The following is a 12,810-nucleotide window of genomic DNA, read 5'->3' on the forward strand; positions in this document are numbered from 1 at the left end:
GGGCAAAACAGTGCAAGAGTATGTGACAAAATATTATGGTTTTACCAATGTGAAACCTTTATTTTCCCTTCGTATTGAGCTACTGTGCTTTATACCCCCTTGTCTCGGATTTTCTTTTAGACACCTTGCTCACTTTAGATAAACTCTAAAGATGTAAATTGTTCTCATCTCCTTTACCTGAAGCCTGGAGCAAATTACCTGGCACTGAGGACCTGTATAGCCCTGAGGACAAGTGCAACGATAGGACTGCACACCATCATGGCACACCCCACCATTGAGACAGGGCTGTGACTGGCACTCATCGATCTCATGCTGGCAGTGGGTGCCCGTGAAGCCAGGACGACAGTGGCATGTGTATGAATTCACTCCATCCAAGCATGTTCCACCATTGAAGCAAGAGCTGCCGAAAGACAGAGTATAAAATTACAGAGAGGCCAGCAAGACTGTCTAGACTGAATTTCCCCTAGAGAAATGTAATTTCTAGGCTAAATATGTTGGCAAATATCTAAATAAGAATAATTTCTACTCTATCTGAAAAATGAAACAGTAAGAAAAGCCATTCTGTTCTCCAGGCAGGCCCAGTAATTAATCTTTCATCTTGCTCAATATTTAGGATTCAGTTTACCTGTGACAGACAGGCAATGGAACATTATAAGTAAATCTTCCTACATTTTAGCATCCAATTTTTTCTCCATTTGGACTATATGGTCTAAGAGCAGATAATTCAAAGGAACAGTGTTACAGAATTCAGAATTCAAGAGGAGTATGTATATAAAATAATCTACTTCTCCATTTGACAATAGTGAAAAACATAACTTTCTACCCTTTGCACTATATATAGTTTTCCCCAAAATAAGCCCCAACAGGAAAATAAGCCCTAGCCTGATTTTTCAGGATGTTCATAATATAAGGTCTACCCCCCCCCCAAAAAAAGCTCCAGTTGATTGTCAGCAATGGTACCATATTTAGTACCATATTTTCATTTAGCATGTTTCTTGAAAATAAGCCCTAACCTGAAAATAAGCCCTAATGCATCTTCTGGAGCAAAAATTAATATAAGACCTGGTCTTTGGGGGGGGGGGGGAATATGAGTATACATCCATGTATTGAGAACTATGATAGAAGAGATGAGGCTTTTGAGCCTCTTCAATTTTCTTTCAAAGAAAGAAAAGTGGGGATGTTCTTGGTACGTGATGCAAATCTCCAAAATAATTCTCACCACTGTTATTTGGCTTTAAAGATATAAAGAGAATTCTAGGACTTCCAAAGTGCACACTGAACTATTTAGCACCCTGAATTTCAGCCATTGAAATTGTGAGCAAGACCATTACCATTACAACAATAATCCTGACCATCTCACCTGTCAGTGCACTCCTGCACATTGTGCTCACAGTGTAAGCCAACCCAGCCTGGGGAACAAGTACAAGTGTAGCTGTTGACATAGTCTGTACAGGTGGCCCCATTGCGGCATGGGTTGCTCAGGCACTCATTGGTTTCAGTTGCACAGCGTGGTCCTGTGAAACCTGGCAGACAAGTGCATATGAAGGAACTGATGCCATCCTGACAGCCGCCACCATTCAGGCAAGGATCTATTGGCAGGGAGAATATTCAAAAGGTTTTAGTAAGCATAAGCATTCTTTTCTTTTACCAGGAAGCCTTCTAATAAATAATTAAATCCTGTATTTTGTATATTCTCATGCATTTAGCATAGTGATGGTGAATTTATGACATGGAGGCATGCCACGATGTTCTGAGTGTCACAGCAGTATTCACCAAAACCAAGCAACTATTCTTAAAAGCATGCCCTATTCTCATGACTTCTGGACACTAAGAGAATCAACTGTGCTCTTGTGTCCACTCTGGAAGCTGGGCGAGTGGACCGTGCTTTCTGGACCCTCAGAAAATCATGTAAGAAACAGGGCATGCTTTCAGGTGATATTTGGAGGCTATGCAAGAATGTGGTGTGCTCTTCTGTGGCTTTGGGAGGCAGCAGAGGTCATGGAAGAGCATTTTCCAAAGTTGTTTCAAGAATGAAGGCCTTGTACAACTTGGAGAAACCCTGGGAGAGTTGCAGGAGCCTCTCCATCAGAAAGAGAACACTGTCTGAAGATAAGTAGTGCATGGCAGATCTTGGGGAGGGCTGCAGGTCAATTATCTTGTTCTGTAATACTTCTACGCCTTGACGTAGGGCATAAGACAACCTTTTTGAGTGGTAGTAATGGAGTGCGGGCTGAAATCAAGGTCCAAGCATCTACTTCAAGCCTAACCTCAGCACTATCATCAAGTGTTGCTGTTGAAAATCATCTCGATAGGGCAGTGGGGAGGGTGTCGATAGAGAATTATTTTTTTGGCTTGATCTTTGTGTATGAAAGACATGCCTGCAAAGTCAATTTAGGTATGTTGCAAATTTTTGACACACTGAGGCCAAAAATTCCCGATCACTGATCTAGCATCATAACTGCCTCTGGACTTCAGACTTAAGAACCATTCCCAAAACATTTAAATATGTCTAAATTTCACTGGAAATGAATGAAGGAGGTCCAGTTTTGGTTTCATGTGTCAGGATAAGTCAGAATTACTTTTAAGAAAACAGTTGAACGAAGCCCTTGTTTGACAAGACAACAAGAAGGCAGGAATTTCAGGTCAGGAACAATGCCATACATCCTGTCTCAAAATAAAAAAATAACCCAGCTGGAGACCAAACTCTTTAGTTTCAATCAGATTCTTTCTGTTTTTCCATGTATTCAATAAACTTACTAGGTGTACAATCATCAATATCCATGTCGCAATTGATGCCAGTGTAGCCAGGGCGGCAGGCACATCTATAGCTGCCAAGGGTGTTGGTGCAAGTGCCCCTGTTTCGACATGGGTTCTGGTCACATTCATTAATGTCAATGTGGCATTTCTGCCCTATAGGGAGAAAACAAAATGTATACAGTTATTTGAAAGTGTTTAATGCTTTAATTTCTTTATCTTGTTTCCATTCAAAGCTATTCAAAATACAATACTCTGAAAGTGATAGGGAAAAAGAAGAGATGGTCTTAATACCTTGCCAGCCTGGTGCACAACTGCAAACAAACCCTTCATAGTCAGGTGTGTGATCACAAACACCGTTGTTCTTACATGGGTTAGGGAAGCAAGGAGCCAAGACATTCTCACAGTTCCGTCCTGGGGGGAAAAAATGAGAAGCGTGTCAAGAGTATGGACTCATTTGCTGATCCAACATGAGAGTATCTCAAGTTGCAAATATAAGACTGCCAAGTGAACACAAAGGAAACTCCATGAACAGATGTTTAATCACAAAGTGCCATGAATGGGAATTTTGTTTCACACATAAAACTAAATAATTAAAAGTTTATTTACTATTATTTGTTGAACAGAACTAACTCTTTCTATGGCAAAGCGTATCTTGATATATCTCAAACATTCAAGCCATAATATACTGCTGCTTAGAAATAGTGGTTTCTCTCCATAAACAATAGATACTGTTTTAATTTAAAGTGAAATCCAAAATAGAATTGCAGAACTGTCATAGACACATACTGGACAGTGCTGATGACCTTACCCATTGTGAGAATTCACTCAGCTTCTTCCTGTCCAGATGTTCTTATACTATTATCTGATATCAATACTTAAACAAGGAAGATACCAAGATGTCAAGAAACTTAAGGCAAGATTACCAGCCTGTTTCTTCTTGCCCTGTTTTATATGTACACATATACATTTACACCTTTTGACACATATCTATTTCAACTTGTACTTCAAGAACATCACGGAATGGCCACTATGCATTATGTATACAGCTGAGATTTCTACACAATTAATACCAGAGCTGCTTTGACTGTATCATGGAACCAAAAGAGTATAGGTTTTGAATATGATCCATGATCCAATCTAGTATTCAGTATCATTTTTTGTGTGTGCATACATCAATATTGATGTAAGCAATTTCCAGACAACAGGCTGGAGTAAGAATTACGTTAACTCACAAAGAAACATCCAATCCACCAACCAACTCTATCACAAAGACCTCTCCACTTACCAGTGTAGGGTAAGTCACACAGACAAGTATAACTGGCAATGCCATCAATACAGGTGCCCTGGTTGAGGCAGGGGCTAGAAGCACAGTCGTTTATATTGATCTGGCAGTAAGTCCCTGAAGAGAAAATTATAATTTCATTAACCCTATGAGCTAAAACCTCAGAAGAAACCAGTGCCCTCATCCAACCCGGTCATGCAGAATTGAGGGAAAGGGAAAACTGGTGTCCTTCTTTTGGAGAAAGCATGGGCAAGGTAAGCACAGCAAGGAAGCATACCCTGGAAGCCTTCTTTGCATTTACAACGATAGCCATTGACATAATCTGTGCAGGTGCCATAATGCTGACACGGATTGGATTCACATTCATTGTGGTTCATGTCACAATTGGTTCCAGTCCAGCCTGGCTCACATTTACACTGGTACCTAATCAAGATAAAATAATGAAGTCAAGATTCCTCACATCTTCCAAAAACAGTTCACCAAGGCCACTTGAATGGCCTACTGATGCAGATTTAATGCACTGCTTTCTTCACAGTCACAAATCTCTCACAGGAATAAACCCTGTCCACTCCTGACCGATTAGCAGTTAGCAAAGACCGCCATGTAGACTTGGGCCTGGTGAAAGCTCTCACCCATTGATGTCATCATGGCATGTGCCATGCACGCAGGGGCTGCTGCTACACTCATCCACTTCTGAATAGCAATGTGGATCATGGAAACCCTCAGGACAAAGGCAAGAGAACCCATCTTCACCATCCACACAGGTACCACCATTCTTGCAGGGGTTGGATGCACATTCATTAATCTCTATGTTGCATAGAGGACCTGCAAGGGGGGAAAAAGACTGCTCAGTAATGAGATGTTCAAGGTTATAGCTTTGAGGAACAGTAGGTCAGTTTGGCTTTGCCTCCAGTACAATTTAAAATTAAACCAATAGAAAGCTACAATTATTTGGAGCTAAGTGCACTAAACCTTTAAATAGTACATCAGGGGTTATATTCCAAAACAAGTAATAATTTGATTTGATATACTTTTAACTTAAGAACTAATTAAAAATGTGTGCTCTTTATTTAATCCTTTTTCAATTTGTTGCAGTTCAACAACAATTTTTAGAAAGGCTAAATCTAAACGGAAACTGTGACCACATAACATCCTGGAGCCACAGCTTGTGCATTTCTCTCTTACAGCCAATCTGAACACCCCAATTTCTGGCTGCAAAGCCAAGTACTCTTTATAGTACATATGCTATAATCCAATTTCGCTGATTTTATAACTAATGCCTCCTTTCCTTTCTTGCCCCAGCTGCCCAGCAAAGCATATCCTGTCACCCAGCCATCACCTGTGAAGCCAGGTTTGCAGATGCAGTCGTAACGATTGATGCCATCACGGCAGTTCCCATAGTCACAAGGATTGCTGGCACAGTCATCAAAGTTTATCTCGCAGTTAGCGCCTTGAAAGAAAGAACATATTATGGGTCTCAGAAAAGCAGTAGTCCACCCGTCCCTCCACCACTGGATTTGTGTTTTGTGTTGACTAAATGACATGTGTAGATGATGAAGTACACTAGCATGAGTTATCAAGGTTCTTGAAACATCATTTAAGGGTGCTGTCTGTGAGTGATACAAATGGTGAAGTGACCGCTCAAGAGTTCTGTCCCTTAAAAGAGGGCTTGAACCCTCTCTTAAGGGAAGAGAGAACATTTTTTGTAGAGTAAGAAAAAATGTTCCTACCTGAGGTCCCTGGCTGACAGTGGCAGAGGTACTTATTTACTAGGTCAATACATTTGCCTCCGTGCTGACAGGGATTACTGTGGCACTCATTGATCTGGTTCTCACAGCGATACCCAGTGTAACCAGCCACACATATACAAGTAAAGCTGGCAATGCCATCTACACAATTGCCATGGTGGCAAGGATCTGGAGAGCAGTCATCTATGTTTTTTTCACACAAAACCCCTTCAAAACCTATAAGAAAAACAGAAGACAGCATTACATGCATTACAGTAACTTCCTGAGGAATGTCTATGGAGATTCTTAAGTCATCTAGGTCATAATTGTCCCAAAGGTGTTTTTTCCTTTTCTCAAGAAGCAACTGGACTTTCTGGTTTTTCTTTGAAGATGTTTTGGTTCTCATCCAAGAAGCTTCTTCAGCTCCTGAGGAAGTTCTCCTAACTTTAATTTTAGGAAGTAAAAAGTCAAACCAAGCTACTGATTAAAAAGAGACCAATGTCTCATCTTCCAGTTATCTTAGAGTAACTCTGAGGTATGTGTAAACTGAAATTTAGACATTGAACAAAAGATGGCCAATTCCTATCACAGCAAAGAGCAATAAATGTCTGCCCCCAATTACAAGAATTAAGTAGGAGGAATTAGATGCCATCTTTCACTATAGAGAAACACAATTTTCCCTAGAAAAAAATACAATGTACACTTTTAGTTTGAAAAACATGTTATAATTCTTTTTCCACTGATTCAAGATCCAATACCAAAGATAGAAATAAACAGTCCCTGAATCAAGTGTTAGCGACTATTACTTCAAAACACACACACACGCATGCACACACGCACCACTTTTGGATGAAGAGATATGTTATGGGGAAAGAACTCATATCATGCACACAATATATAGAAAACAGTGTGGCAGCATTTATGTCTCCCTGTGTTAATATCCCATAAACCCTTGAATTTATTATCAAATCTCATCAACTTCTGTAGTAAGCAATCACCTTCTGTACAACGGCATTCATAAGCATTGGGCCTATCCACACACTTGGCACCATTCTGGCATGGGGTGCTGGCACACTCATCAATGTCTATTTGGCACATAGAACCTGAGAAGCCTGAATGTGGAAGGAAAAATATGTCAAATGAATCAGAAAAACCAATGAAATGGCAATCAAACCACAGGTCCTACTTCATCAGATAGTACAGTACATCCCAACGACAACTCACAAAAAAATAGTGCTTCCTCTTTGCTATTCACTCTGATAGAAATGTTATTACTTGTATCATATTTTACAGGTTTGTTGAGTGCAGAGATGACAGAAGTTTGATTTTATTATTTATGCTATTGGCTTTTCATTTCGGTTTTAATCTTCTTCTATAGAGTTTTGGGAGCCAGGAAATATAGAAATATAGTGGGGGCTCGATTTAATGGACTTCAGAGTGAAAGACCTCATATTCAATGAACTAATGTTCCACATCAGCTAATATTATTTGTATCTTCTAATTTGTCACAGATACCAAAATTTACTTCATAAACCATCGCAACGCCATGCATATATGCAATAATTCTGGTAAATCCAATATGACCTTGGGAAGAATGGAAGTACTACCTGAATGGCTACTTCTGCTTTCTCAGTAGTTATGTAAGGAAAATCCTACATAAGCAGCCCATTGCCATTAGGGGAAATAAAAAGCCTTACAGGCATGGTTCAGAGTCAGTATTTGCTAATTCTAAGAGAGTTTCCAAATGGCTGGAACTAGATCAACCTAGTATAAACTGACAATTTGAATTTTAAAAAAATACAGGCAGTAATAGAAAAGGTTTGGCACTGTAAAATACAGCTTAGTCACACAACTCAGCCTTACCACCAGAGGCCTATAATAAGAGCTCTTAATGTCTCTCTCCCTTCTCTCCACAGGGGGCTTTGCAGTGTCTACCCCACATGTAAATTGGGTTCAGGGGCCTGAGCGACAGGCTAAGGAAACAAAGATGCCATTGTCCAAGCTCCCACAGAGCATGCTAGAGGCTTGTCTGCCAATCAACCCTAAAAACAACTAAATGGGGCATAGTACCTCCACCCAGTTGTAGCAGAAAGGCTGGGCAAGTCCTGGGGAAGAAGCTAATGATACTATCATAAAATTACAGCGGTAGCCCAGACACTGACCAAAAATTCTCCAAATAGGCTGTTTTGCTCAGCAATGGACACCAACGGTATGCAGTCTAAACAATGGGGCAGTAGACAAGAAAAGTCACAGGGGGCAGTATGAATTCAAGGGAAATTGCAGCACAAGTCTAAAAACAAAGCAGGGCATACTGTTAAGTTGACTCAAAGAACAGGCATTCTCAAAATATTACAAGGAGAAAAACTAATCTTCTTATGGAAAGGGACTGCAGTTTCCCAATCTTCTAAATGTCAGGGCCTGACACACTTCAAATACAGTCGAAGCACATACATGTGGTAAGAAGCGAAGTGAGAAAAAAAATGGTTTCTAGATACAGAATCTGTCATGTTAAAAAACAACAACAACCCACTTTCATTTCTTTCCAACTGGAAATATGAGGTAAGGCTCATATGGATTGGCAAAGTTCTATACTTACCTGAGGGGCAGGTGCAACTGAACCCATTGACCATATCCTTGCAGACACCCCCATTGACACAGGGATTGCTTTCACACTCATTGATATTTATCTCACAGTAAGTACCACTGAAACCTGCAATCACAAAGAATAATTTCTATTGCAAACTCTAACCTCATCAAATTTCACCCTGTCTCTCTCTATATTCGTAATATGTACTCGGCATACCTCTCATAGAAATATTGGGACAAAGAGCCCATGTCATCAGGAATGCTAATTTATTATATAGGGGGAAAAAGATACACCATAATGAACGGCATTTACTTGCGAAATTGGACAATCATAGAATCTAGGTTTTTTTGAAGTGTTTGAATCCTTGCTTAAGAGCCGGTCGCTTAATGACTGTTTTCAACTTATGATGGACAAGTAGTGAAAACAGGTACAAGAGGTACAAGTAGTCCTTAACTTACAACCACAACTGAGCCCAAAATTTATGTTGCTAAGTTGAGAAATTAGTTAAGTGAGTTTTGCCCCATTTTGTGACTTTTCTTGCCACATTTGTTAAGTGATCCACTGCAGTTGTTAAAATGAGTAACATGGTTGTTAAATGAACCTGGTTTCCCCATTGACTTTGCCTGTCAGAAGGTCACAAAAGGGGATCAATGACCTTGGGACACTGCAACCATCCTCCATGCGAGACAGTTGTTAAGCATCCGGATGGAAATCACAACCATGGGGATGTTGCAATAGTTGTAATTGTGAAAAAATGGTCATAGCTCACTTTTTTTCAGTGACATAACTTTGAATGGTCACTAAGTAAAACTGATGTAAGTCGAGGACTACCTATACTTATGAGAGTTCTGATGGAAACACTCCCCTGCAGTTACATTTTGAATGCTTGGCAACCTATTCACCTTTACGACTGATTGCAGCAAAATGCAGCCATGTTACATAATTTACAACTTTTTTGCTGGAAACTGGCCTTTTCAATCTTTTTTCAGCAAAAAAAAAAAAAGGCACATTGACCTGTGTTTGCTTAATAACTACCACAGAGGGATTGTAAAAATCAGGACAGTCACATGGGTGCTTTGATTCTTTTGACGTATAGAAATTCAGAGATCCATATGGTCATAAGTTAAGGACTATCCGTACAAAGACAGCTTTAATACCGTAGCTGTGAGAATTATTGGTCCACCGGTCAGAAACCATTTTCTTCTGAAAAGTCCAACCTTGATTATTTCTCTCTAATCCAAATATTTCAGAATATTCCACACATTCCAACCTTATAGTCATACTACCCAACTGCATTCAGCAGTTACTAGCTCACTATTTCAACTGATGAATTGAGCACATCTCTTATGTAACATTATTATTATTATATCCCACCTTTTTATGTATAATTCAAGGCAGCTAACATGCCCATTACTTCTATTTATTTTTCCCCACAACAATCCTGTGATGTTGAATATTCAAATTTAAATGAGATAAATATGCTAATCCAATATGACAGGCAATATAACAGTGTAGCAGTTCTCAGTCAATTAAATCAAATTCATACATATTTTAAAATTTCTTCAGTTTTCATTTTTAATACAGTAAATAACAATAGATATAATCCACATAAACCAAAGCTCTTTAGGGTCCTCAATTATTTTTAATGATGTAAAGCAGGCCTGAGACCAAAATGTTTGAGAACCACTGTAATAGGGCAGCCATTTTCAATTAAGTTTGGTTTCCTGGAATGCTGGATTTTACATGAAGTAAGCAGAAGTCCTGCTTATGTCCTTTTAAGTAGGACAGCATTATACATAAGCTACAGCACATGCATTTATAACGAGGAGGATTACAGGCTGCACTCCTGATATATCTACTGAAAAAGATAAGTTAGGTGTTACAGAAAATATCTGTTACTAAACGTTAGATGGAAAAATAGCTTGATCTAGTTTAAGATAGCATCCTTATTAAGGTTTCCTATTTCTTGTTATGAAAAGATTGTAAAGGAAAGTAATAGTCCTCATGCTGGATAATTTCTGAAGCCACTTACGTGGTCTTAATATTCCAGTCCTTTCACTGTATCCTAATCCCAAAAGGAATGGCTCCAGGATAGAGCAATACTGGGTGAGCAACATGTAACATTCAAACAAAGTTTACGATCCCCTTTTGCCCAAAGGCATTTTCAGCTAGGAAGACTTACCCCTCCCCCTCAGGCCTGTACAAAAAGATAGCACTAACCAATGAGTGAGCAAGGAAGGAGAATGTTGCTCCCTATATGGGGTAATGGAAGTACAAAGAACAGCCAATTCCAATCACTCACTAGGCCAGCCTGACCATTAATATTCTAAGCACAATGCTGCACTCCCAACTGTCTGTATGAACATTGTACAAATTTATGCAATGCCTCAATCTTAAAAGTTCTGCCACAATGGGAAATGGACAACTGTATAGTCATCTCTCACTTTCTATGAAATGTTGTGTGTGTGTATACATGCTTTAATTCTAGAGAAACTTCTGAAAGAAGCAATCTGCTTCTTGCTCCAGTGTACAGCATAGCATTTCTTCGAAGGTTCCAACAGTCATAACTCTAGTTTTTCCATGAACAATTCTTCCTCAGCTTTTCATCTACGTTTATATTGGCCATCTAAATATTAAGGAATTGTGGTTTTGTGATAGTAAGGTGAAATACATTTCACAATTAGCAAGAGGGGGAAAGGAAAACCTCAAGCTGGACACTTAAAATCATGAGGACTGCAATTCCAATAGTTCTGCATCTCTTATTTCAAGAAAAAACATCTGGTAAAAACTGCAGATGTACAATGGGCAAATGGCACATCATCCTCAGTAAATCCCACCTGACTCCTCTCCACCAAAGGAATAAGGAATATAAATCCAATATTCCAATAAAGAACAGCACATCAAAGGAAACATGGAAAAATCAGAATCTAAATCTAATATTCTCTTTGTCTTCCAGAATTAGACACATGTGAAGTGGAAGACACAAGAATACATCATAAAGCTAGTTTCAGACCAAGCAAACAATTAGATGCAAAGCAGTCAAGTTTATTCTTCAATTATTTTCAGAAAGTACTTGTAATACCTTTTATGCATTATAGAGCTTCACAATAACAGTGAATGTTTTTGAACCAAGGAAGTAAACTACTTAATTAAGCTCATTCAAGGAACCCAGCTTTCTCAGAGATTTGACTCTCTTCCCTTCTTCATGCTTACTCTTTTTCTTGCTTTTGAGATTATTCTGAAAGCCACTACACGAAGGGCAGCAACCTCAGTATATATTTCAATAATTTTGGAGCCAGATTCAGGGATCCTACCTGACATGCAGATGCATGTGAACTCTCCAATACGGTCAAGGCAGGTAGCATCATTCTGGCAAGGCATGGAGAGGCATTCATTGATGTCTGTCTCACAGCGTGGACCTGTATAACCACGTCCACACTGGCACTGGAAGGAGCCTTGTGTGTTCACACATTTGCCAAAATGCTCACAAGGATTAGCTCCTGCAGGTAGCAAAATAACAAGTGATAAGTAGTTGGCTGACTGCCCCAAAATTATACCCGTAGAGATAACCTGACACAAAACAATTCAAAGTCATGCCAGCAGAGGTCAGTCTATCTCAGAAAACCTTTGGACCCTCCCATTGTTTTGAAGATGCATAGTTCTATGCATCCATTCCTTCTTGAACACCTCCATACAACAATGAAATTCTCACCAATGGAGCATTCATCCACATCTTGATCACAGGCTCCGCCAGTAAAACCTGGTGGGCAGGTGCAGATGGCACGGCCATTCATTGGGTTGGTGTCACAAATGGCATCTTCATGGCAAGGGTTACTGACACAGGCATCGTCCAAGTGACAAAGGAGGCCTGAAAGAGAAAGGTCACATGAGAAGAAATATATATGCAAGAAATAAGAAAAAAACATGAAGCAAGAGTGTTCATTATTTCTTTCCATTTAAAGAATAATCATATTCTTTTTATACCCATCGCCTTTTCAAGTTTATGTATTTAACATCGATTGAAGTCTGTTGATGACATGCACCATAGAGATAGCTACCTGTCTTGCCCATAGGACATGCACAGTAGAAGGATGCTACACGATCGTGGCAAGTAGCACCATGAAAACAGACAGCTGTCTGGCAGTCATCAATGTTCTCACTACAGCTCTCCCCAGTCCAGCCATTGACACAGACACATGAATGGCCTCCATTGGTATTGAAGCAAGTACCCCCATTGTGGCAAGCATTGGGCTGCAGCTGGCATTCGTCCACGTCCTCAGTACAGAATTGGCCTATGGTGCAGAAAAAAGGGATACTTTCAGCTAAATGTTTTCCAAAGCAGAGTTGAATCCAAAAGCTATAGTTCCTCTTCTGTTCCCAGTTGTGAGTTGTCATTGCTCTTCTTTGTTCCTAGTTCACTAAGCCAGTATAAAACCATTTCACCAAAATTGGAAGGA

General features: G+C 39.6%; 1 protein-coding gene across 2 annotated transcripts in view; it reads right to left on the bottom strand.

Annotated features, from left to right (window-relative positions):
- Positions 1-12,810, bottom strand: part of NOTCH3 (notch receptor 3) — a 66,743-nt gene that overhangs the window by 18,668 nt on the left and 35,265 nt on the right. For both annotated transcript variants that reach the window (XM_026696237.2, XM_026696236.2), the window contains exons 6-19: positions 12,412-12,645; positions 12,066-12,221; positions 11,668-11,853; positions 8,363-8,476; positions 6,765-6,878; positions 5,770-6,003; positions 5,379-5,489; positions 4,672-4,864; positions 4,317-4,462; positions 4,043-4,156; positions 3,049-3,168; positions 2,758-2,910; positions 1,361-1,589; positions 199-400 (exon numbers count right to left, since the gene is read on the bottom strand). In XM_026696237.2, coding sequence (XP_026552022.1) covers positions 199-400; positions 1,361-1,589; positions 2,758-2,910; positions 3,049-3,168; positions 4,043-4,156; positions 4,317-4,462; positions 4,672-4,864; positions 5,379-5,489; positions 5,770-6,003; positions 6,765-6,878; positions 8,363-8,476; positions 11,668-11,853; positions 12,066-12,221; positions 12,412-12,645 — 2,306 coding nt within the window. The remainder of the gene's footprint in view (positions 1-198; positions 401-1,360; positions 1,590-2,757; positions 2,911-3,048; positions 3,169-4,042; positions 4,157-4,316; positions 4,463-4,671; positions 4,865-5,378; positions 5,490-5,769; positions 6,004-6,764; positions 6,879-8,362; positions 8,477-11,667; positions 11,854-12,065; positions 12,222-12,411; positions 12,646-12,810) is intronic.

The sequence above is a fragment of the Pseudonaja textilis genome, chromosome 2, assembly GCF_049901715.1.
Source record: "Pseudonaja textilis isolate UNSWEBS1 chromosome 2, rPseTex1.2, whole genome shotgun sequence".
Classification (NCBI taxonomy): Eukaryota; Metazoa; Chordata; class Lepidosauria; order Squamata; family Elapidae; genus Pseudonaja; species Pseudonaja textilis.